This window comes from Microtus oregoni, unplaced genomic scaffold (assembly GCF_018167655.1).
Source record: "Microtus oregoni isolate MIOR12 unplaced genomic scaffold, Mior012 000015F_ref0000493, whole genome shotgun sequence".
Classification (NCBI taxonomy): domain Eukaryota; kingdom Metazoa; phylum Chordata; class Mammalia; order Rodentia; family Cricetidae; genus Microtus; species Microtus oregoni.
In genome coordinates, this window is record NW_024543074.1 from 1716679 (window position 1) to 1742816 (window position 26138).

Here is a 26138-nt window from a genome sequence, read left to right on the forward strand (position 1 = left end):
CTTTCAGAAGGGAGCCAAGGCTGGTGTTGGGTCTAGACAGAGTGCTCCCACTCTCTGTGTCCCTGGCTTTCAGAACCCCTCATCATATTCTGCAGGTGAGACTCATGTTAGTAGAAGTAGAGCTATAATTTCTACCCTGGAAATTGGTGTTGAGGCCATAATTTCCAAGTCAGGAATAGCTATGTCTTGTTTTGATCTAACATAGTAGGTTTTATGCTATCCCATATTTTTTACATCTTTCTCTTCTCTTTCCATGTTCCACAGCCAGGGTTTCTTTTCTGACTGGATATTTTCTCTCCCTACTCTAACTCCTTTATATTATCTTTGCTTTCAGTGATCTACATTTTCTCCATGTATCCTTTATGCTATCCTTTACCCATTATATATTACAAAATTGACAAGACTTGTTCACAGAAAACTTCAAGTCACAAGTGAAAAGCACAGCTCTCATTTATGGATGTTGAAACCAAGACAGGGAATGTATATGACTTGTTCTTGGTCAGAGATGACACTGAAATTATCTTTGTGTCCTCAGAGTCTTGCGCTCAGGGAAAGCAAGCACTGCATCACTGACTATGTCCCTAGCCTATTTTCTTAGCCTTTGAAATTTTATGTATGGTTTTATTATTTTGTTTTTGTTTTTTGAGACAGGATTTCTTTCCATAGCCTGGCTATGCTGGAATCCACTAGGTAGACCAGGATGGCCTTGAACTTCCAGAGATACCATTTGCATCTTAAGCTAGGATTAAAGGTATAGGACATTATACCAGTCTATTCTTTTTTTTGTTTTCCTTGAGATAGGGTTTCACGTAGCCCAGGCTGGTCTCAAACTCTCTATGTAAGGAGAAGAACCATGAACTTCCGCTGGTAATGTTTTCACTTCTAATTACAAATTTCTCCATCACATCACACCTGCCTAAGGCAGGCAAGATGGGTTTTTGATTGTTTGTTGTTTTTGTTGTTGTTTTGGAAGATAGCTCAGGCCTTGCCTGGAACTCACTATGTAGCCCAGGTTAGCTTCAAACTTGTGGCAGTCTTAACTCAGCTCTCTAAATATTTTTCTTTCTCATATGCCCTCCCGACCTCCTAGCCCCATGTGTTTGTAGGCTGTGTGTGTGTATGTATGTGTGTGTGTGTGTATGTGTGTGTGTGTGTGTGTGTGTGTATGTGTGTGTCACAGAGCAAATGGAGATCAGAGGACAATTTACAGGAGTTGTTTCTTTTTCCCAGTATGTGAGTTTGGGGGATGGAACTCAGATTGTGAGGTTTGGAGGCAAGTGCCTTTATTCACTGAGCCATCTTGCTTGCCCCCTTTCAAATTGTTATTGAAACTTATGAATTAGAACAGGATTTATCATTTTTTTTCATATTTGTATCTTTTCAAGGGCTTGGTAAAGATGCCTAAAAATCTGTTAAAAGTAAGGCTGACTGATGATCTCATGATAACACTGAGGTTCCTAGTCTGTGAGAAGCACTAAGGAGATTTTCCAAGCACCCTGGAATTCTCCATTTCAGTTCTAGAGAAGCCTTAGAAGGATGGATGTTAGGGGCGTATCCAGTCCCAGGTAGGAAATGACTCGATACACAGAAATCTCCTGTGTTACATAAATCAGGGATGGGGCTGAATAAGGTTGTTTTCTTCCTTCCCAGCAGGCTCAAGTGATTGCTCGTGTGATTGTGGCGGGCTCGGAATTGAACCCAGGATTTTCTGGACATGTCTGGCAAGCACTCTAACACTAAGCCTACACCTCTAGCCCATGCACATTTTCATTTTCAATCCTGTGACTTTAAAAAAAGAAGACTGTCTATAGTCTTAGGTTCAGTTTCTCTGTGGGGCCCAGATCTTGACTGGAAAGACAACACAGACTGAATGGGATATCTCTCCTGGCTAATTGTTAGTCAGCTCAATAACTGAAGTGTAGTGTACTTTGTTCAGGGTCTACTCCTGAAAGCAATAAAAGAATTAGAGAGTGAGCTCTTAAAGGAGTAAATGAAGCAGAAAGAAAATGGAGAGCTCGGTGTGGTGGCTCAAACCTGCAATCCCAGCACCCAGGAGGCCGCGGCAGGTTACTATGTGTTTAAGTCCATGGAGGGCTTCAGTGTGAGACTCTTTCTCAAAAAGAAGAAACAGCATGGCATGGTGGTTACTGTCTTTAATCCTAGTACTTGGAAAGCAGAGGCAGGCAGATGTTTGAGTTAGGAGCCAGCCTGTTCTACATAGTTAATTCCTTTCTAGTCAGGATCACACAGTGGAACCCCATCTTAAGGGGGGCAGGGAAGAGGAAAGAAAGAAGAAAAGAGGAGGAGAAAAGGTAAATAAAATAAGAAAACAAACTGGTAGTGGTGCATGCCTGTAACCACCTGGGGGAGGCTGAGGCAGGAGAATTACCGAAACTTTCATGCCAGCCTTGTCTATACATTGAGTCTGAGGACAGCATGGGCTATAGGGTGAGACCCTGTCTCAGGACAAGACAAAACAAAAAACAAAAACAAAGCAAGCCAACTCTTGCTAGTATTTATCCTACGAACAAAATCAAACCCAAACTCTAAATATCCAATTGCAAAAAACATAAGAACAAGTCCAAAGGAGTCATCAGAGTCAGTACCGGAGCTAAGGGGGGGATGGGTTAGAGCTGGGTGGAGTTAGTCAATGAGGACTGTTCCAGGCAAGGTGAGGAAAGGGGCGGGCAGGAGATTGAAGATGAAGAGGCCTTTCCAGCACTGATTTTTGAGCAATGGTAGAAGGCGAATGAATGAGCAAGCTGTAAGGGCCAAACAGTAAACGGGTTATACTGGAGAATTTATGTTAAAAGATAAGGAAAAAAAAAAAAAACAAGTCAAAAGAGCAGCAGTAGAGCAGGCCTTTAATTCCAGCACTAGGGAGGCAGAGGCAGATCTCGGAGTTCGAGGACAAAGGAGCTCAGAGACAGCCTTAGATGGTTAGAAATCAATTTTGCTTTGACACAAGGAAGCCTTTTGGGTATTTTTAAAGATGAAAATATTTTGAGTCGATGTACAGTTGGATTTAGAATAGAAGAAAATGGCCGAATTATGAAGAAGGGCGCTGTCGTAAAGTTCTCAAGGATTCAGAAGACACGACTGGGTCTCAATTCCAGCTCTGCGCGTTATTAGCTGTAGATAGGTCATGGGCAAGTCACGAACTTTGCTTTTTCTATTTATTTGCCAAAACAGGGTTTCCCTGGTCATCCTAGAACTTGCTCTGTAGACCAGGCTGTCCCTGAACTCACAGAGATCCACCTGCCTCTGCCTTCTGCGATTAAAAGCCCGCATCACCACTGCTCAGCTATTTTCCTTGTTTTAATTCTACCCAGTGGCTCGCAGTGTGATGTTGTGTTGTCTATGGGACAGTGCTTGTCCAGTGTAGCATTCTCCACTGAGTGTTGGAAATGAAGTGTTGGCCCTACCTTAGAAGTTTCTTATATATGCTTTTAGGAATGTCTTTCCCCTTGATCTAACTTAGATATAGGTCTGAATTAGAGAGATAACTACAGAATGGAGAAAGCCATAGTTAGGACAGTTTTATGAAAGTCACAATTGGCAAAGAGTCTTTTCATTTAAAAAAAGCAGAAAAAAAAAAAAGAGGAGCAGCTTGGGTATGGCTCAGTGGCAAAGGGCTTGCCTAGCCTGAGTGGAAGCTATGAGTTGAATGCCTAGCACAAGAAGATAAGATCCTGGAGACATATTTATTTGATTAATTATTATCATCTATGTTTTTTGAGTCAAAATCTTACTCTCTGCCCAGACTATGCAGGAACTTACTCTGGAGACCAGGCTGGCCCATGATGTGATCCCCCTGCCTCGATCTCCATGCCTGCCCAACTCTGAAGCATCTTGTTTTTTTTTTTTTTTTTTTTTTTTTGGTTTTTCGAGACAGGGTTTCTCTGTGGTTTTGGAGCCTGTCCTGGAACTAGCTCTTGTAGACCAGGCTGGCCTCGAACTCACAGAGATCCGCCTGCCTCTGCCTCCCGAGTGCTGGGATTAAAGGCGTGCGCCACCACCGCCCGGCTTGAAGCATCTTGTTTTAAACATTAAATCATGGGATCCAATCTTTCTAATGTTTGAAATTACTCTCCCAAAGGTCCAGATTTCATGTGCTGGAGCGACCTGGAGAACTAAAGGTGTTCTGGTAAAAAATGTTTCCAGGTCATTCCTTCAACCAGCTACTGAAACAGAAAAGAGCCTCAGGTCAGGACTGTTCCGCTGAGGCACAATGGCTGTTTCCACACGTCACCCCGGCTGAACTGACCGCTGCGGAGGCTTCCATTTCCCACAGCACCTCAGGAGCTCCTCCACGCCCTTCACGGCTCGCTCCTGCAACTGGCCGAGCGGCGCCGACAGGTGCAGCGAGCCGAGCCGCCTCGCGCCTTCCCGTCAGTCGGCCGCGCCCTCGCTGCCCCGCCCCGCCCCCGGCGCGCGCCCTCGGCGGGGGCGCGCCCGCCCCGCGGGGCCGCGCACGCCGCCGCCTCCCTCCCTGCCCTCCTCCCCTGCCCTCCCCTCCGCCCCCTTCCCCGTAGGCAGGCAGCCCGCCCGCCCGCCCGCCAGCCCTCCCGCCCGCACCGCCGCCCGCCCGGCCCAGGAGCCCGCTGGGTCTGTCCCCCGCCCCAGCCTTCCCGGCGGCTCTCGGCAGGCGGTCGCCCGCGCCCCGGTGGATGTGGCTGGCAGCCGCCGCCCCCTCCCTCGCTCGCCGCCTGCTCCTCCTCGGCCCTCCGCCTCTTCCCCTCCTTCTCCTCAGCCGCTCCTCTCGCCGCCGCCGCCTCCACAGCCTGGGCCTCGCCGCGATGCCGGAGAAGCGGCCCTTCGAGCGGCTGCCCGCCGAGGTGTCGCCCATCAACTACAGCCTCTGCCTCAAGCCCGACTTGCTTGACTTCACCTTCGAGGGCAAGCTGGAGGCCGCCGCCCAGGTACGGAGACCCCCGGGCGCCGGCGGCGATCAGCGGGCGAGCAGTTAGGCCGCGCCCGCGGGCTGGGCTGGAAGCCGGGGCGGACTGGGCGCGTGGGCCGCGGGACCGGGCGGGAGGCGGCTGCGGCGCGCCCCTCGAGGCCGGCGTGCTGGGCCTGGCCGGGCGGGGACCGCAACGCGGGAGCCTGCGGGCGGAGGGCGCTGCGCCCCTCGGGGGCCCGCACACCTGTGTGCGGCGCCCTGAGTCCCCGCCTTCCGGGCCCCGAGCTCTGCGAGAGGCTGGGTGGGGGGTGGGGAACTGGTAGGGGGCTCAGAGTGCCTGCTCGGTCCCAGCCTGGCGGACTTGGTTCTGGTCCGATTGTCCTTTCGCCCCTTCGGGGTTAGATTGGAAGGGGCGGTCATCAAGCGAGGAGGGGAGCGTGGCGGGGGGGGAGTGGAACGAGAATGTTAATCCCAGGCAGCCTCCCCGAGTTCTCTGGGCCTGACCCTGCCCAGGGGCCGGGTTTCCAGGATGATCCGCCCCCCTCCCCCTTCCCCTCAAATGACAGTGCAGCGGTGACTTTGTTCTCCCCTAACCTCCGGAGAAGCTGCCGGGGGACCCTGGCTCCGCGTTTCCAATCTGTTTTGCTCGCGAAACCTTTGAAGCTGGTGGATTTACGGTTGCAGTGCTGGTGGTTTAGCAGTCCCTTCCTCTCAAAGAAAGCGCTCAGTCTTAGCCTGCCTCTGGTGAAAATATTCCATTACTCTTCTTGGCAGTTTTTGGTGAATCATACTCTCCTCCCTCCTCCCCGAAGCATTATCTGGCAGTATTGTTTGATTTTGGAGACCATTAGTGTACATCGCCCATAAAGGTCCCAGATGGACATTTATGATAGATACCATGGTGCATGATGTGGTCGATGAAATCGGAGCTGAAAATTACTAGCGGTTTAATAACTATCTGCGAAAGCAATGGTGGTAAATAGAGTTGGTTCCGTTTTATTTTCCTACCCCAGCCGGGGGGGGGGGGGGGAGCAGCAGGAGTGCTGGAGGAAGCTAGGCCAGTAGGCCTCAACCTGAAGGATGAGGGTGTGTGTTGCAATGAAGTGAGAGAAATGCAGACTAGTGCTCGTGCATTGAGAGCCAGGAAAGCATGATACTCAGTTTGAAAATTGGTGTAAAAGTGCAGGGCTTACAAGTATACTGTTAGGGGCTGGAGAGATGGCTCTTCCAGAGGACTCGGGTTCAATTCCCAGCACCCACAACTCACAGTTGTTCACAACAGTCGGTAACTCCAGGATCCAACCGCCTCACACAGACAAAACACCAATGCACATAGAATAAAGTAAATAAATAAATAAATTGTAAAAAATATATACTGTTAGATTTGGGGCATTGGTTTGAAAGCTTGAAGGCTGTAGGCAGCATCAAAAGGCAGAACTTTTGCGAAAATGGGATGATTTACAATTTTCCTATCAAGACTATAAATCACGATGAATGCATGTTAGGTCTAAATGACTTGAAAGCGGTGTTTTAGGAAGCTCGGATTTATGCCAAGTGACTTCAGTTTGATGAATACTGGCAGGGGGCAGATAGAAGTAGAGTGTCCTGTGGCTTGGCAAACCTTTGGAAGAAGGACCTAGCTTTGGATGAGTTCGAATTTCGTGAAAAGACTAACATTTAAAAAGTTGACAGGAGGGCTGGAGAGATGGCCCAGCGGTTAAGAGCACTGACTGCTCTTCCAGAGGACCCGGGTTCGATTCCCAGCACCCACATGGCAGCTCACAACTGTCTGAAAATGCAGTTCCATGAGATCTGACACCTTCACACCGACAAACATAATAAAGTTAAATAAATAAATAAAGTTTTTTTTTAAAAAAAAAAGTTGACAGGAACCAAAAGCTACAGAGAAACCCTGTCTCGAAAATCCAAAAAAAAAAAAAAAAAAAGTTGACTTGAGCAGTGATGGCGCACACCTTTAATCCCAGCCCTGGAAGGCAGAGGCAGGTGGATCTCTGAGTTCGAGGTCAGCCTGATCTACCGAGCGAGTTCCAGGACAGGACTGTTATATTGAGAGACTTATCTCAGAGCCCCCCACCCCCGAAAAAGTTACCCTGAGTTCATAGTTCTGGAGGGTGTACGTATTGAGTGAAGAAGTTTGAGAGAGAAAAATAGTACAGGTTTGTGTGCTTGTTATTGTTTTATTGATGTGTTAGAATAGCAAGCAGCGACATGCTGCTCCCCCCCCTTTAAAAATGTGTTTGTGAGTAGGTGGGGATGTGTGGGAGCTGAAATGGCATGTATGGTTGGAGGACAACTTTTGGCGTCTTTATCCTTTCACTGTGGGATCTTGGGCTCTTAACTCAGGTTGTTTTGCTTCCATAGCAATCTCTTTTACCCCATTCTACTTCTCTAAAGAGATGACAATGTGTGGATGATTGATTTTTGCCATTGGGAGACCCAAGGTTGTCTGTTAGCCATCAGTAGGACTTAGTAATTTCTTTGAGTTGGAGATCTAGTTGTCCAGCCTGGCCTTGAACTCAACTATCCCATACCTCAGCCTCCAGAGTAGATTCTAGGTGAACACCATTGTGTCTGCCTTTTGGTGATTTGCTACAAGGAAATAAGTGGATCTTTTTAATAGAAGAGACTTCATAAAGAATTAGCAAAACATTTCCCTCGTTTATTTATCTTGTGTGTTTACCTGTGAATGTGTATGTCTGTGTGCACACTTGGGTGACATGGTGTGCCTGTACAGGTCATCGGACAACTTTTGGGAGTTCTGTCTTTTCACAGTGTGTGCTTTGGGATCAAACTCAAGTAAAAGAGTCTTGGCAGTAAATGCCGTTACCCATTGAGCCATCTTCTTGGCCTTCAGTCCTCTCCCTCCACTCCTGACCCCAGGTAATTCATTTCAGGGTAGGTGGCAACACAAAGATGGGGTGATGGTGAATCTTAGCAAGTTGAATAGGGATGAATGGACTTTTTTTCTTTTTTCTTTTTCTTTTTTCTTTTTGGTTTTTTGAGACAGGGTTTCTCTGTGGCTTTGGAGCCTGTCCTGGAACTAGCTCTTGTAGACCAGGCTGGTCTCGAACTCACAGAGATCCGCCTGCCTCTGCCTCCCAAGTGCTGGGATTAAAGGCTTGAGTGGACTTTTTAATTGTCCTTTTGGAAGTGTAAGTGACATTAATAGTAGTTAAAGCAACTAGATCCACAAAATTGAAGCTGTATGTTTTTTTTTTTAATATTTATTTATTTATTATGTATACAATATTCTGTCTGTATGCCTGAAGGCCAGTTGAGGGCGCCAGACGTCTTTACAGATGGTTGTGAGCCACCATGTGGTTGCTGGGAATTGAACTCAGGACCTTTGGAAGAGCAGGCAATGCTCTTAACCACTGAGCCATCTCTCCAGCCCCGAAGCTGTATGTTTAAGATGTAGCATTAGGTGATCCATTGTGGAAATTTAAAATATTCTAAACTTTAGGTTGATTAATGACATGAGGTCATTTTCTTAACAGTTGATATCATATTGCAGAGTGTGGCAAGTTGCTTGGTTGTCCTAGTTGTTTAGAGTTGCAAAATTTTGTGGCAGAGTATTTGTACAGGTTACATATTAGAAACTTGGTGGATTTTTTTTTTTTATTTTTATTTTTTTTTTTATGTTTATTTATTTATTTATTATATATACAATATTCTGTCTGTGTGTATGCCTGATGTCCAGAAGAGGGCACCAGACCCCATTACAGATGGTTGTGAGCCACCATGTGGTTGCTGGGAATTGAACTCAGGACCTTTGGAAGAGCAGGCAATGCTCTTAACCTCTGAGCCATCTCTCCAGCCCCAACTTGGTGGATTTTTAACCTGACTTCAGGTGTTGAACTCCTGTGAAAGTGAAAAGAATTAGACTGCGTAATGCTGACAATTGTCTTTTACAATTTTTGTTTAGTCCTAGGACTAAGGAGGAAGAGGCAGTCAGATTTCTATGAGTTTAAAGACAGCATGGTCTACAGAGCTAATTTCTAAAACAGGAAATACTGACTTGAAAAACAAAACAATAATAACAACAACAACAAAATTTTCTTTTACATAGATGACTTTTCTTCCCCCTTCCCCATGAGGTTTCTCTGTGTAACTAGCTGTGACCAGGTTGGCTTTGAACTCACAGAGATCCTCCTGCCTCTTTGTTTTTTTCAAGACGGGTTCTCTGTAGCACTGGCTGTCCTGGAACTTGCTATGTAGACTAGGGTGGCCTAGAATTTAAAGATCCACCTGCCTCTGCCCCCCTACTGCTGTGATTAAAAGTGTGCACCACCACTGCCTGGCTCATGACACCTTTGCTGATTGTTGTGTTTTTGGAACGAGGCTTCACTCTGTGTGTGGCTCAGCCTGACTTGGAACTCAACTGTGCATTCCTGGCCCCCCTCAAAAGCTCATGAGTCCTTCTGCCTTTTGGAGCACTAGGATTATAAGCATGAGCCACTGTGCTCAACTTCAGCAGGCTCTGAAAACGTTTTATGGGCTAGAGCAATTTTTAGGTCTTATAAGTTAATTTCATTTTATTTTATTTTATTATTTTTTTTAATTTATTTATTTATTAAGGATTTCTGCCTCCTCCCCGCAACCGCTTCCCATTTCCCTCCCCCTCCCCCGATCAAGTCCCCCTCCCTCATCTGCGTGCGCCCTTGGGCTTCCCACAGGTCAGGGAACCCTAATTTCATTTTATTTTTCACTTTTATAGGTAACTGTTTTTGTTTTTTAAGTATGCATTGGTGTTTTGCTTGTATGTGTGTCTATATGAGGGTAGTTGTGACCTACCATGTGGGTGCTGGGAATTGAACATGGGTCCCCCGGAAGAGCAGCCAGTGCTTCTAACTGCTGAGCCATCTTTCCAGTCCCTCATTTCACTTTTACATTGGATATCTTGGATCAATAGATGTATGCAGAAATTTCAAAATCTAATCTGCCTTTATTGGTGATTAATTAAATTGTATTCTAGGCTTATGTGAGTGTGACTGCAGTCCTTGGTTGAGTGGCTAGAACAAGAGTTGGACACTCTCCTGTGGAAATACTTTATCTGTATCAGCCCAGAAATCGGAATATACTCATAAAGTCTCTGGGCTCTACCAACAAAACGACTACATTGGCAGTAAGAGGAGAGTTACAGATACGGGTTTGGTTTGGCAGGCCTAAAAGCTTGCCATCTAAGTGAATGTTATTGTTAGCCCTGTGTTCTGAAAATTTGTGCCCAAATTTTTCATACTTTTTTCTGTAATCATGGATGACAGTTTTTTAAAATTATTTTTAAAAACCAGCAAAACTAATAATTACTATTATGCTAACTCATTAATTGATCTTAAATTTGTGATAAGAATGTATGCTTCAAGGGCCTGTGTTCAATACCCAGCAAGTAAACAAAGTTTAGAAGATGGTGTTTTAGAGTTCCTATTGCTGTGATGAGACATCATGATCCCAGTGAATTTTTTTTTTTTTTTTTTTTGGTTTTTCGAGACAGGGTTTCTCTGTGTCGCTTTGGAGCCTGTCCTGGAACTCGCTCTGTAGATCAGACTGGGTTCCAACTCACAGGGATCCACCTGCCTCTGCCTCCTGAGTGCTGGGATTAAAGTGCATCACCACCACCCGGCAAAGGAGGTTTAATCCATTGTTATGGCTGGTAGCATGGTGGCATTCTTTAAGCGGCCATGGTGCTGGAGAAGGGGCTGAGAGTTCTTTATCTTGATCCTAAAGCAGCAGGAAGAGAATGCTACTCTAGGCCAGGCTTGAGCTTCTGAGACCTCAAAGCCCTCTACCAGTGACACACCTCCTCCAACAAAACCACACCCTCTCCAACAAGGCCATAGCCCTTAGTAGTGCCTATTCCTTATGGGCCAAGCATTCAAACACAAGTCTAGGGGGCCATTCTTATTCAAACCATCACAGAGGGTAATAAATTTGCTCACATTTTATGTTTAGCTTTTAAAAAATGTATCTATGCCGGGCGGTGGTGGCGCACGCCTTTAATCCCAGCACTCGGGAGGCAGAGGCAGGCGGATCTCTGTGAGTTCGAGACTAGCCTGGTCTACAAGAGCTAGTTCCAGGACAGGCTCCAAAACCACAGAGAAACCCTGTCTCGAAAAACCAAAAAAAAAAAAATGTATCTATAAAATTAGAAATATAAGACTCTAAAGTAGGCCTTACAATTTTAACCCTTAGGGGGCAGGAGGGCTAATTACTACAGGTTCAAGACCAGTTTCAAGTCAGCCAGGAATGCATAGTGACACCCTGTCTAGAAAGACAGAGACAGACAGACTGACTGACACACAAAAGAAAGAAAAAGAAAGAGATAAAGAAAAAAAGCAACCCCCCCCCCCCCAAAACTGGGTGGTGGTGGAGCACGCCTTTAATCCCAGCACTCGGGAGGCAGAAGTAGGTGAATCTCTGTGAGTTCGAGGCCAGCCTGGTCTACAAGAGCTAGTTCCAGGACAGGCTCCAAAGCCACAGAGAAACCCTGTCTCGAAAAACCAAAAAAAAAAAAAAAAAAAGGAAGAAAGCAAAGAAGGGGGCTGGAGAGATGGCTCAGAGATTAAGAGCACTGGCTGCTCTTCCAGATGACCTGAGTTCAATTCCCAGCACCCACATGGTGGCTCACAACCATTTGTAATGAGATCTGGTGCCCTCTTCTGGCATGTAGGTATACATGCCAGCAGCACATTATATGCATAATAAATAAATAAATCTCTTAAAAAAAAAAAGCAAAGAAACCACAGCTGGGTAGTAGAGGAGGATTTAGTCTGTGTAGGAACTTAATGCATAGTCCCCAGCTACATGACTCCTCAAAATACAACTTTTATGTATTAAGCTTTTGTCTGAAGTTGAAGTTAGTATTGAATTCTGTAGTGAATTTTCCATATAAATCAAATTTATATTTGAAACATTTAAACTTTATTCACTGAATTGGATGGAAATGTTCAAGCTTTTTAATTCAAACTATTTTTTTCCCTTTTTGAAATACTGAATCATTCTGAGCATCTTTCATTGTTGCTAGAATACTTACAGAAGTTATCTCTGACTGTGCACTATATAATTCATTAATTTAGTACCTGTCCTTTAAAGTTGCTTTGTGTGTTCCCTGCTCTTGGCATATTGCTCACTGTGGATTGTGTCTTGTTACAATGCTTATTGTGTACTTTGTCCTCTCTTCTGTTTTATTGAACTTGAGCTGGAGACGTCTTATGTAGTGAGTCAGGCCAGCTTGTTTGAGCCTAAACATGAGTTTCTAAGTAAGAGTTTGATGGATTCTCTTGTAAGTAAACGGTATGAGCTTTAGTGTATGGACTTTGTATTATCTGTTCTGGCATTGTGTACACACCTTTTTTGTTTTGTTTTAACTTCCTGGTTCTAGATTATCAATGTCTAATATAGCCTGGGTAAATGTGGTCTTGAGTAGCAAGTTATCTATGAAGCTTCTTTGAACTTTGCTACATAAATGAGCCTGTTTTGTTGTACAGTAAATCTGTTCTAATCTGTGTGAGTCAGTGTCAAAGAACTGAGCCTTCTGATAACTGTTGTTAGAAATTTCTTCGGAACAATGTATGAATCTGTGGTTTTTTTTTATTTTTGTTTTGTTTGTTTATTCCTTTTGGTAATTTGTAATCTCTTGAGTTTTTATTTTAAATTATGAAATGTTTTAGAAATATAGAAATAACATACTTAGATTCAGTATTTTGCCTCATTGCTTCAGACTGTTCATACTACTTTTTGGAAAAGATTAGAGATAGGACTGGGGTTGCAACTCAGTAAATAAGAGTACTTTTCTAGCATACATAGGCTCCCTAGCACCACCAGGAAAGCTTGGTACTTTGAAGGTAAAGACAGGAGGATCAGAAGTTTAAGGCCATCCTCGTCTGCACAGTGAGTTCAAGACTAGTCCGGGCTACATGAGATCCTACCCTCCTGGACACCCCCCCCCCCAAATAAAAATCTGGATAGTGGCACATATCTTTAATCCTGGCATTTGGGGGGCAGGGGCAGGCAGATCTCTGAGCTCAAGGCTAACCTGATCTACATAGAAAGTTCCAGGAGACAGAGCTACGTAGACTGTCTCAAAGGGTGGGGATAGTCATGAATACCCCTACAATTCATTTCCTTGTCTCACCATGCTCAAAGGTAATTTCTGTTGTCTACTTAGAGATACTTAATGTGTCTCTATACAGTTTTAACTTTATCGTTTATAGTCACAAGGGCTGGAGAGATGCTCTGGCTGCTCTTCCACATTACCTGAGTTCGATTACCAGAAACCGCATGGTGCTCACAACTATCAGTGGTGTGATCTGATACCCTCTTCTGGCATAAAGTTGTACATTCAGGTAGAGCACTTGTACACATTAAATAAATAAAGTCTTTAAAAAAGTAGTAATGTAGCCGGGCGGTGGTGGCGCACGCCTTTAATCCCAGCACTCGGGAGGCAGAGGCAGGCGGATCTCTGTGAGTTCGAGACCAGCCTGGTCTACAAGAGCTAGTTCCAGGACAGGCTCCAAAACCACAGAGAAACCCTGTCTCGAAAAACCAAAAAAAAAAAAAAAAAAAAAAAAAAAAAAAAAAGTAGTAATGTTAATATTCTGTGTATTTAAACACATACATATTAATGATGTTTATTGATGACTAGGAGTGGTGGTACATGCTTGTAATCATAAATTTTGGAGGTAGAGACAGTGAGTTGGAGGTCATCCTGAGGTACAAAACAATCATACCAAAAAAAAAAGCAAAAAACTAAAACAACAAACCACACACACACACTGAAAAAGTACTTACTTGATTTCCTTTGACTTGCTCTTTTCAAATTTACTGATAATTTGCTTCTCATTGACTTGAGAAATTATAGTTCTGTTCCACCAAAGCAAAAATTATTGCAAAGTTTTAACAGTGGAGTCACTTATTAGGGAAAGTGTTTCAGACTTCCAAATGATTGTGTTTGTGATTATAGCATTGGACATTTTCCTTTATTAGTTAATCTGGATTTGGCAGCTAGGAAAAAAAAAACTATTGAGTCTTACTATAGTAAATGCAAAATGTATTTACTATGCATCTGATGATAGCACAATACAAATCTATCTTCCCAACCAACAGCAAGGACCTGGTGGATGTAGCTTATAACTTCATCGCAGAGAAGGCTGTCAGGAAAAATTGTGTACACTTGCTACCTGTGTAGCGCCTGGGAATCTCCCACTGTATGATTGTTACCAAGGACCATGCTGCTTTAGTACAGCCATTTATGTTCGTCTTAAGAACAGTCTGTATTAAAAACAAAGAAATGATATTCTACTCTTTTATGGCATTAAATAGAAGAATTGAAAGTGAGTTTATTAGCACAATTTGTAGGCCAACTTAAGCATTTCCCTTTTTAAAGTTAGAAATTGGTAGTTTTAGTGCTGAAATTCATTTAAATTATACCTGTTGCTCTTTTTTATTTGTGTGCGTGTGTGTGCATCGCATGTGTGCTTCGTGCCCATGGAGGTCAAGAGGGCATCAGGATGGCTGGAGAAGAGATGGCTCATCAGTAAAGAGCACTGGCTGCTCTTCCAGAGGTCCTCAGTTCAATTCCCAGCACCCACATGATGACTTACAGCCATCTGTGATGGGGTCTGGTATCATCTTCTGTCTGATTCTCTCTTCTGTCATGCAGGCACACATGCCAACTAGAACACCATACATAAAATACATAAATAAAATTTTTAAAATCAATCTTTTTTTTTCATAAAACAAATTTATCTAACTGAAGGATCCTTGCTAGGTCTAGTTAATTGCCTTTATAAAAGATAAAGAAAAAAAGGGGGAGAAAGAAAACAAAACAGAAGCCAACCCAAAGAGGACAAAATTACAGCGTTCTAATCAACTTATGAACCTGTCATCACGGACATAAAATTAATCTTAAAAAAAAAAGAGAGAGAGAGGTGGCTGGGTGGTGGTGTTGCATGCTTTGATTCTAGCACTTGGGAGGCAGAGGCAGGTAGATCTTAGTGAGTTTGAGGCCAGCCTGCTGTACAAAGCAAGTTCCAGGACAGTCAGGACTGTTACACAGAGAAACCCAGTCTTGAAACACACACACACAGACAAAAAGAGAGCAAAAAGGGACATCAGACTCCTTGAAACAAGAATTATGAATGGAAGTCAAGAGAGGGTATCAGATCCTCTGGAAGAGTTAGGAATGGTTGTGGGTACTGGGAACCACATTCAGGTCCTCTGCAAGATCAGTAATGCTCTTTACTGCAAAGTCATCTCTCTATTGCTCTTGTTTTTCTGCTTCAGTTTTTAGTCTTTTTCTTTTCTAAATGGGTTTCTCTGTGTCTCCCTAGCTGTCCTGGAACTCACTCTGTAGACCAGGCTGACTCTCAGAGATCCTCCTGCCTTTGCTTCCCAAGTGCTGGGATAAAAAGTGTGTGCCACCATCACCAGGCAGCATTTTTGTTTTTAATAGTAGAACACAGATAATATTTACTAACATGATGGTATCAATATATGAGAAGTAACATGCTATTATTATCATCCGGTTCTTGCTGTTGGAAAGATGACTTTGTATTGTCTTAAAATTAGTACATATGCCTGTGTCTACATGCATATTTTAAATTATCTCTGTTGAGTAGAACATTTGTGCTGGCACCCCTAAAACTATATGATACAGCACAGAGTTCTTAAAGTTTAAATCAGGTACCGACTGGGTACTTTATATACTGTTGGGTGAATGCTGCTTTTTAAATTATATGAGAATACAGTGACTTTGGGGTATGTGTGTGTGTACACAATATCCTTTAAAGTGGTTGTTATTTACAAAGTAGATACAAAGTCACTTTTTGTGGATTATCCTATTTTTGGTTGCCTTTTTAAATGCATCTCTCATAAGGGACAAAAAATGACTTTTTTAAATAATATTTTTATTGATTATTTGGGAATTTCATATAATAAATGCTGAGCACACTCACTTCCCAGTCCTCCTAGATTCACTTCTCTCACTCCCTCTACCTTTGTGATCCCCCCCCCCTCAAAAAAAGGTTCAGTTTGTGTTGCTCATGTACTCACTGGTGCATGGTCAAACTCCTGGTGCCTAGTCCCTTAAAGAAAACAATCCTCCACCCAAACCCCACCACAGTTCAGCATTCTTATCACAGTTTTTTCTAAAGACTTATTTATTTGTCATGCATACAGCATTTTGCCTGCCTGTCTTGTCTGCAGGCCAGAAAAGGGCACCAGATCTCATTACTGATGGTTGAGAGCCACCATATGGTTGCTGGGAATTGAACTCAGTACTTCTGGAAGACAAGGGCTCTTAGAACCACTGGACCAACTCTCCAGCTCCTCTTATCACAGTTTTTAAGAGTTCTCTTTGTTGGCTTCCTGTCTAGGGTATTACTGTTTTGGGGGAGGTGAAGTGATACTGACTAATATTTAAATGGTTTAATGGAGTTCTGTTTTTGTTTTTGTTGTTGTTTCTTTGTTTTTTCGAGGCAGGGTTTCTCTTGTGTTGCTTTGGTGCCTGTCCTGGAACTAGCTTTTGTAGACCAGGCTAGCCTTGAAATGACAGAGATCTGCCTGCTTCTGTCCCTTCCCCCAGTACTGGGATTAAAAGTGTGCATCACCACTGCCTGGCTGTTGAGTTCTATTTTTAAGGCACATGATGTTTTTCCTCTGACTTTAAAAAATGTCAGTAACCTGAAAAGAAAAAGTAGCTGTTAAGTAACAATAGCTTGGTTTATTAGTATAAGCAGGTAGATTTTCCCTAAACACAGGAGGAATGAGAAAATACTGGTAATTTGTTATTGTACACAATGCTTTCTAGAGTAAATGAACATTTTAAGCTAAATGTGATTTGAGAATGTAAAGTAATGCAGTTATGTTGACCTTGTTAGATCAGATGACTGGCTGCTGTGAAAATTCACTGTCTGTGTTGATGCATGACAGTAATGGTTGCCTAGATGAGGATTAAGACCAGCAACCAACTCCGTTTTTTTTAAAAAAATAACAAACTGGGCGGTGGTGGCGCACGCCTTTAATCCCAGCACTCAGGAGGCAGAGGCAGGCGGATCTGTGAGTTCGAGACCAGCCTGGTCTACAGAGCTAGTTCCAGGACAGGTTCCAAAGCCACAGAGAAACCCTGTCTAGAAAAACCATATATATATATATATATATATGATAATATATATAATATATATAATATATATAATATATATTATATATATTATCTTTATTTTATGTAGTTGTTAGCTGCTGTGTGGGTGCTGGCAATTGAACCTGGGTCCTCTGGAAGAGCAGTCAGTGCTCTTAACCACTGAGTGATCTATATCTCCAGCTCCTAAAGCAAGTTATTTTGTTGGCATAGTCTTTAGACTTGGAAAAATATTCTTTCAGTTCTGTCTTTGGAGCAAACTACAGTTAAGGTCTCTTTCCCCCTGCATTTCTTTTTTTTTTTAATATTTATTTATTTATTATTTATACAGTATTCTGTCTGCTTGTATGCCTGCAGGCCAGAAGAGGGCGCCAGACCTCATTACAGATGGTTGTGAGCCCCCATGTGGTTGCTGGGAATTGAACTCAGGACCTTTGGAAGAGCAGGCAGTGCTCTTAACCACTGAGCCATCTCTCCAGCCCCCTGCATTTCTTTTTTCTAAAAAAGTTACATTCATTTATTATTTGTGGGGGATGGTTTGGGGATGCCGTGGTATGTATATAGAAGTCCTGGGATTCAGATTCTGGTTGTTAGGGTTGGCAGCAGGAGTCTTTACCTACTGAGCCATCCTCAGCCACCTTTTTGGTTTTTTTGAGACAAGGTCTTGTTTTGTGACGCTGGTTGGTTACCCTCCTAGCTTTGCTTTCTCAGTACTGTGATTACATGCATGGCTCACACTCCTCTTCTTTAATTTTGCTTATGAATAGGCAGAAGTTTTCTTTTTTCCTATGATGAGTTGGGCATAAAGGTTTTGTTACTGATTGCGTATGTTTTTTTTTTCTTTTTTTTGATTTTCGAGACAGGGTTTCTCTGTAGCTTTTGGTTCCTGTCCTGGAACTAGCTCTTGTAGACCAGGCTAGCCTCGAACTCACAGAGATCCGCCTGCCTCTGCCTCCCGAGTGCTGGGATTAAAGGCGTGCGCCACCACCGCCCGGCTCCTGATTGCGTATGTTCTGATGAAATACAAGGAGAAGGACTATTGGTATTAAAAAAAATTAAAATGATGTGACATTTTTGTTTTGAAACAGGAACTTTTATAAACTCTGTGTGTGTATGTGTGTAGGAACTTGAAATAAGGACTCTATATTCAAGGGATAACAGTTTAAACAAGAAATTTCCAGGGGGAAATGCAAGATGTGTTTAATAACCAGAGTATGTAATTTGGGAGATTATAATTAAAACCATAGGATGCCATTTAATATTTACCAGATTATCAGACATTTTAAGTGGTTTAGAGGGTACTGAATTTCTTTACTCTTTGTACAGTGGAGTGTCAGTTGGAGCTACTCTGAAGGGAATTTGTCGAGTCTTGGTAATGTTATACACACACACACGCATCATGCAGTCCAGAAAAATTATCATTTGTTTTTTTTTTCTCTGAAAAACTTCTGCATGTGCACAAGAAAACTTGAGACCAAGATGTTTATTATAGTACTATTTTGTTTATATGTAACATATAAACAAGTAGCAAAGCAATGTTTTTTTAAAAATAGAAATAAACTTCTTTTGGAAGCATCTGGATAAATAACTGTTTTAATCATAGGAACACTGCAAAGTAATTCAAATTAATTAGATCATTCCAGGTGTGGTGAAGTACCCCTATAATTTCAGGGGAGGCTGAAACAAATAAATACACACTCATTTGGATACCTGAAGTCATAGGAACATATCTTATGGCTTTCCTATATGTTTTAGAGTGTTGCCACATGGTATAAGAACGATTCTGTTTTCCTTTTTTTGTTCTTTTCTTCTTCTTTTTTTTGTTTTTGTTTTTCTACACCGGGTTTACCTGTGTAACAGTCCTAGCTGTCCTGAAACTAGCTCTTGTAGACCAGGCTGGCTTCAGACTCACAGGGATTCACCTGCCTCTGCCTCCTGAGTGCTGGGATTAAAGGAATGTACCACCGGCACCTTTTTTTTTTTTTTAAAGAAAGGCAGTCTGGCTGTGTTGTTCAGGCTAGCCTTGAAGTCTCTGTATATAGAGCCCAAATTGGTCTGTAACTTTTCTACCTTCTGCCTTATTTGCCCAAGTACTGTGATTATAGACATCAGACACTACCTACCTTAAGTGTACCATTTATCTATCTGTCTGTTTTATCTATCTATTATGTACACAGCATTCTGCCTGCATGTATGCCTGCAGGCCAGAAGAAGGCACCAGATTTCATTATTGCTGTGAGCCACCATGTGATTGCTGGGAATTGAACTCAGGACCTCTGGAAGAGCAGCCAGTGCTCTTAACCTCTGAGCTATCTCTTCAGCCCCTTAGGTGTACAATTTAATTGAACTCAGGACCTCTGGAAGAGCAGCCAATGCTCTTAACCTCTGAGCTATCTCTTCAGCCCCTTAGGTGTACAATTTAAGATTTAAGAATTGTTCAGGGGGCTGGAGAGATGGCTCAGAGGTTAAGAGCACTGGCTGCTCTTCCAGAGGTCCTGAGTTCAATTCCCAGCAACCACATGGTGGCTCACAACCATCTGTACTGAGATCTGGCACCCTCCTCTGGCGTGCAAGAATACATTGAGGCAGAATGTTGTATACATAATAAATAAATACATCTTTTTTTTTTTTTTGGTTTTTTTCGAGACAGGGTTTCTCTGTGGTTTTGGAGCCTGTCCTGGAACTTGCTCTTGTAGACCAGGCTGGTCTCGAACTCACAGAGATCCGCCTGCCTCTGCCTCCCGAGTGCTGGGATTAAAGGCGTGCGCCACCACCGCCTGTAAATAAATAAATCTTAAAAAAAAAAAAATTGTTCAGACTCAGGATTTATCTAAATGGTAGAGTGCTTGTCAAATATAAGGCCGTAGTATCACAAAACAAATAGTTTTTGGAACTTTCCATTTAATATTTTTAGGCTGTTGTTCAAGGATAAGGAGTAACCATCCCCCCAATCTGATGACCGAACTCAGGACCCTGTGCTTCTAGGCAAGTGCTCTACAATTGAGCTAATCCCGAACCCTCCCCACCTTTAAATCTAACACAAATAAGATAGATTGATATTAATATTGATGGTAAGTCATAAGCCATAGTGTCTTTTACATTTCAAATGTTTCCTTGAGCAAAGAAAAATCTAAACTAAAAAAAATTTTTTTATTGTATATAGGTGTTTTTCCTGCATGTATGTGTCCCATTTTCATGTATTAGACAGACCAGAAGAGGGTTTGGATCTCTTAGGATTGGAGGAGTTACAGTCAGTTGTGAGTTGCTGTGTGGGTGCTGGGAACTAAACACCATCCTCTGGAAGAACAGCCAGTGGCCTTAACCACTGAGTCTTCTCTCCAGCCCCTATTTTATGAGTTAGTTTTTTTTTTATATATCATAGTTTAGTCTCGAGGAAACCCTCATGGCTTCAGTGTGCTGATATAGTATGTAACTAGTGTAATATATAAGAAAGGTTTTCGTATTAAATTTTTCTTGAGGGGCGGATTGGCTCAGCGATTAAGAGTACTCACTGGCTGCTCTTCCAGAGGACCCCGGTTCAATTCCCAGCACCCACGTGGCAGCTCACAACTGTCTGTAACTTTGGTTCCAGAAGATCTGACACCTTCATACAGATATACATGCAGGCAAAACGCCATCAAAAAAAAAATTAAAAAAAAACATTAATTTTTTTCTTGAAATTAAAATTCAGTTAGTGACTAAGGTTTAGGAGACTGGAGGTTTGGCTCAGTGGTTAAGAATGATCCCTGCTGGGCTGGAGAGACGGCTCAGTGGTTTAGAGCATTGCCTGCTCTTCCAAAGGTCCTGAGTTCAATTCCCAGCAACCACATGGTGGCTCACAACCATCTATAATGAGGCCTGCAGGAAGAATACTGTATATACAATAAATAAATAAATATTTAAAAAAAAAAAGAATGATCCCTGCTCTTCAGAGGACTGGACTTTGGGTCAACCTTTTTTTTTTTTTTTTTTTTAAGATATATTTATTTATTCCAGGCTAGAAGAGGGCACCAGATTTTATTACAGATTGTTGTAATCCACCATGTGGTTGCTGGGAATTGAACTCAGGACCTCTTGAAGAGCAACCAGTGCTCTTAACCACTGAGCCATCTCTCTAGTCCCCTTAGCTCAACTTTTTAAAGATTTATTTTTTTAATATGTGTGTGTGTGTTTGGGGGGACAGATGGATGGGGGTACTTCCTCATGTGGAAGTTGGGAACTAAACTCCGGCCTTCCTCTATTAATGGTGAGCCTCTCTCCAACCCCTAATATTAAAATGAATCTTTATGATTTTTTAAAATCGGGAGGCAGAGGCAGGCGGATCTCTGTGAGTTCGAGGCCAGCCTGGTCTACAAGAGCTAGTGCTAGGACAGGCTCCAAAGCTACGGAGAAACCCTGTCTCGAAAAAATTAAAAATAAGTAAATAAATAAAAATAATAAAATAAAATAAAAATAAAGATGTAGGTATAAAAGATTTTATTTATTGATCAGATGTTTAAATAGAATGAAAAACTTAGCTGGGCAGTGGTGGTACACGCTTTTAATCCCAGCACTTGGGAAACAGAGGCAGGTGGATCTCTGTGAGTTCGAGGCCAGTCTGATCTACAAAGCAAGTTCCAGGATAGTTAGGGCTGTTAAACAGAGAAACCCTGTCTCGAACACTCCCCTCACCAAAAAATATAGTATGAAAAACTTAAACATGTATTATTGCTTTTAATATAATTTAGAATATGTGAGTTGCTTGGAAGTATTAAAACAACTTATTTTACTATTGTATAAGTTTTAAAAAATTGGATGAAACATTAGCCCAGGTTGAAGGTGAACGTATTTTTATGCTATTTCTGATAATAACTTTTTTTTTTCTTGTTAGGTAAGGCAGGCAACCAATCAGATTGTGATGAATTGCGCTGATATTGACATTATTACAGCTTCATATGCACCAGAAGGAGATGAAGGTAAGACCTGACTTCCATTTTAATTTGGTATGTGGAGAGACAGAGACTGAATGACTTATACTTTCAAATTGAGACTTCAGTGCCGATTAGTTTAGCATGAGCCAGGCATGGTAGTGCATATCTGTAATCCCAGGATGAGGGCTGAGGCAAGAGAGCTACATGTTTCTGGCTAACCTGCTCTATGTGATGAGATTCTGTCTCAAAAAACAATAGAACAAAGGAAAGCAAAGCAAGTTTGTTAGTTGTTTATGGGAATATTTAAATATTATTATCTACTATTGTATTGTGTATTATAAGTGAAGGGTCAGAATTTAAATTTTACTTGAAACAACTTGTTGTTATCCTGGGGAATTACATTTTTATAATGTAAAATGAATATAATAACAAGCATAACAAAGCTGATTTTTTTTTTCTTGAGACAGGGTTTCTTTGTGTAGCCCTGGTTGTCCTGGAACTCACTCTGTAGATCAGACTGGTCTCAAACTCAAAGATCTGCCTGCCGCTGAGATTAAAGGCCTGTGCCACCACCTCCAGGCGTGAATAAATAAATACTTTGAACATGAAAGTTTTATCAAAGGATCTTATTTTTTATGTGTATTTTTCTTAAAAGACCCCATCACCTTGAACTGTAGGTTTAGTTGAGATAGTAAATCTTATAACTGAAAAAAATAGTTGCTTCATGAGGCCAAGTGTTAAGGTTAGAAGCTAGATATTGGTGTTGTTCATGAGGATGTTAAAAAACAAGCACGGTGTATTTTTGTGGGTACCCAATTAGCATCTTTAAATGAGAACTATTGTAGATGTTGTGATTTTAGTAAGGTTATAATAGGTTTGGGGTTCAGATCTTATTCCCACATAAGGTGAATGGAGCCAAATTGCTTTTTACTTTAGTGTTTAACATTTCTTGTCAGAGTATTTTTTTAGTTACTTACAGAAAAATCTTATTTGACATAGAATAAATTACTGATATTTTGAAAAATTCCTATTTTTTTATTCTTCTCTTCTGCTTTACTATGTGCTGAAAAAAAATCATACAGGTTTGTTTGTTTATTTATTTATTTATTTATTTATTTTTTGTTTGTTTTTTCGAGACAGGGTTTCTCTGTGGTTTTGGAGCCTGTCCTGGAACTAGCTCTTGTAGACCAGGCTGGTCTCGAACTCACAGAGATCCGCCTGCCTCTGCCTCCCGAGTGCTGGGATTAAAGGCGTGCGCCACCACTGCCCGGTTTAGAACTAGCTCTTGTAGACCAAGCTGCCCTCAAGTCACAGAGATCCACCTGCCTATGCCTCCTGAGTGCTGGGATTAAAGGCGTGCGCCACCACCGCCTGGCCATACAGGTTTATTTTAAGGTCTGGCATTTGTGTCTTGACTTTCCTAAGATGTCAGTAGGAAGATGGGGTAGAAGACATGGCCTGTCCTGTTGCTGCAGTTAGGTTATGCTCAGGAGTTTAGTTTGTGATGTTGAACTGCTACATTTTAAGTTTAGAAAAAGATTCTTCAAATGGACTTGAACAAGAGCCAGTTTTTAAAAAATTGCCTGTCAAATAAGAGAATGATCGATTTCTTCACGTCTTTGGAAAAATGGAAACACTTGAGACAGTTAAATCAAGGCTAGCTTTCAGTTAGATGAAATTTAAGTCACTGTAGGATTTTAATGAGGTATCTAGGCAGGTCTAGTTTTAGCTTACTTAAAAAACAAGGCATATGGGGGAGGGGGCTGGAGAGATGGCTCAGTGGTTAAGAGCATTGCCTATTCTTCCAAAGGTCCTGAGTTCAATTCCCGGCAACCACATGCTGGCTCACAACCATCTGTAAAGAGGTCTGGTGCCCTCTTCTGGCCTGCAGACATGCACACAGACAGAATATTGTATATATAATAAATAAATAAATAAATGTTAAAAAAAGGGCATATGTATATCTGAGTTCCAAGTCAGCCTGTTCTACAGAGCAAGTTCCAGAACAGCTAGGGCTGGCTACACAGAGAGATCCTGTCTCTAAAACCCAAAAACAAACAAATGAACAAACAAAAAAACTAAGAACAGACACTTCCTTACCAAACTGCAGGAAAGGGTTCAGGAATTTAAAAGGTTTTGAGTGTGCACAACTGCATGGTGCTAAATTGGCAATGAGCTGCCTACACTTTGTGCAACCTTAGTTATTGCTCTCACGGAGTCAGGAAAGCAGTACACATTTAAGGAAAGAGAATTTATAGAGAGATTTAGATAAAACATTACCATCTTTTAGATATTTAAAATATTTTCCACTGGTTGGTGGTGGCACATGCCTTTAATCCCAGCACTAGGAACATTTAGGAGGCAGAGGCAGGCAGAGCCAGCTTGGTCTGTAGAGTGAGTTCCAGGACAGCCAGGGCTACACAGAGTAACCCTGTGTCAAAAAACAAAACCAACAACAAAATTTTCCTTCAGAACTAGCTAAGACACATTTCCCAATCCTTTTCTCTTATAATATCAGGGGAAACCCAGGGAAGCTTGTTTGATTTTTTAGAATGTAATTTGCAAAAGGGTAATTTTTATTTATTTATTTTGGTTTTACAAGACAGGGTTTCTCTGTAGCTTTGGAGCCTATCCTGTAAAATGGTAATTTTTGATTCGATATTTTAAGGATTGTATAAGCAGCAGGAATAGATTTGACCTTCACACACACACACATACACACAGTTACATACAATTTAATTTTTGCTCTTGGACCTAGTAGCATTTTATGGTTTTTATATTATAGGTGAGTATGGTATGTTGTCCCTTTAGAAACTGGTGTTTATAAATTCGACCCAGTTCTTTTCAGAGCTATCTACTGGTAACAGGGAACATTTTAACTTAGCTGATCACATCATGTACCCATGAATACTTATTACCTTAAGCAAGATTGATATCCCAGCACTGCAGGCAGAGGCAGGTGGATCTCTGAGTTCCAGGTCAGCCAGGGCTACACAGTGAGACCTTGTCTCAGAAATCAAACAAACAAAAAATTCAACATTTTGTTTCAGATATCAGGAGCCGCTAAATTTTGATGCTTTAGGGTAAAACCAACTAGAAAAGTATTTGAAGCCCTGAAATTGCTGCAGTAGAAAGTTTTAATGGGTGAAGAGGCCATCTTGTGATATATGCATTAATCCTGAGAGACTATTAGACACTAAGGCATTGTCTTTTAGGCATGGTTTATTTTAAGAAACTATTTGAGATCTTACTTTGTAATATATTTTTTTAATGAGAAACTAGTAAGCGAAAACTGCTGAAAACTGTTTTTTTACTGTTCTGCACTTCAAGGGTTGGTGAAATCATTAGCACTTAAGCCAGTGCAAGGAATGCACCTCCCTACACAGTTCAGGGATTAGTATTGTCATCAGCTTCTGCAAGAGAAATACGAAACTCTTGAGTGCCTGAACTCAGGTCCTGACAGGTAAAGAGTCTTTTAATTTATCCTTATTAGACAGCTTGAGTAAAGCCACATAGGAAATGATCATTGGAAAATTTTGTGCCAGGTGTATATCCTATCTGATATCTGCTTTCAGCTTTTAGTGTGTGAGAAAGGATCGCCCCTGCTGAAATGTCTTCATACAAAGCTCTAGTACATAATTCCAGATTTACCAGCTTCATGTTGGCTTATCTACATAAGGACCTAAATTACATTGTTGAAGTATATTTGTGTATTTGAATGTGTGCTTATGGAAGTGTGCATGTGTTTAAGGTAACAAAAGAATATTGCCAAATACATTATCAGAACAAATTGTTAACTTGACAAAAAGTAATGGTTCTTTCCACTTGACTATAAGCTCTTGTCTATCTTTTAGTAATGTATATTCTTTCATATAATTATGTATATATGTATAAATAACACTAGCCACCATCTCTTTGAAGTAGGCTTATTTAATGTCATTATTGTAAAAACTTATGTGGCCCTTAAGATGGGAAGACTGAAAATAAAAGCAATATGACTATCTCTAAAACATATGTATTAATGTGATGGAGAATTTCATAAAGACATTTTCAGTGGAAAGGAACTTGAGTGTAACTTTAGTTCTAGGATAGAGATGTAGGTGTTAGGGCCTTTGGTCAGAGTTACTGTGCAGTCAGACAAATAAGAAAATGACTAGGGCTGGAGAGTTGG

At 41.8% G+C, this 26138-nt stretch overlaps 1 protein-coding gene across 1 annotated transcript in view; it reads left to right on the forward strand.

Moving 5' to 3' along the window:
- Positions 1-4556: 4556 nt before the first annotated feature.
- Npepps (aminopeptidase puromycin sensitive) overlaps positions 4557-26138 on the forward strand; it is a 92674-nt gene continuing 71092 nt past the window's right edge. Inside the window, exons 1-2 of the mRNA XM_041664314.1 lie at positions 4557-4922; positions 21928-22012. Coding sequence (XP_041520248.1) covers positions 4671-4922; positions 21928-22012 — 337 coding nt within the window. The 5' untranslated portion in view covers positions 4557-4670. The remainder of the gene's footprint in view (positions 4923-21927; positions 22013-26138) is intronic.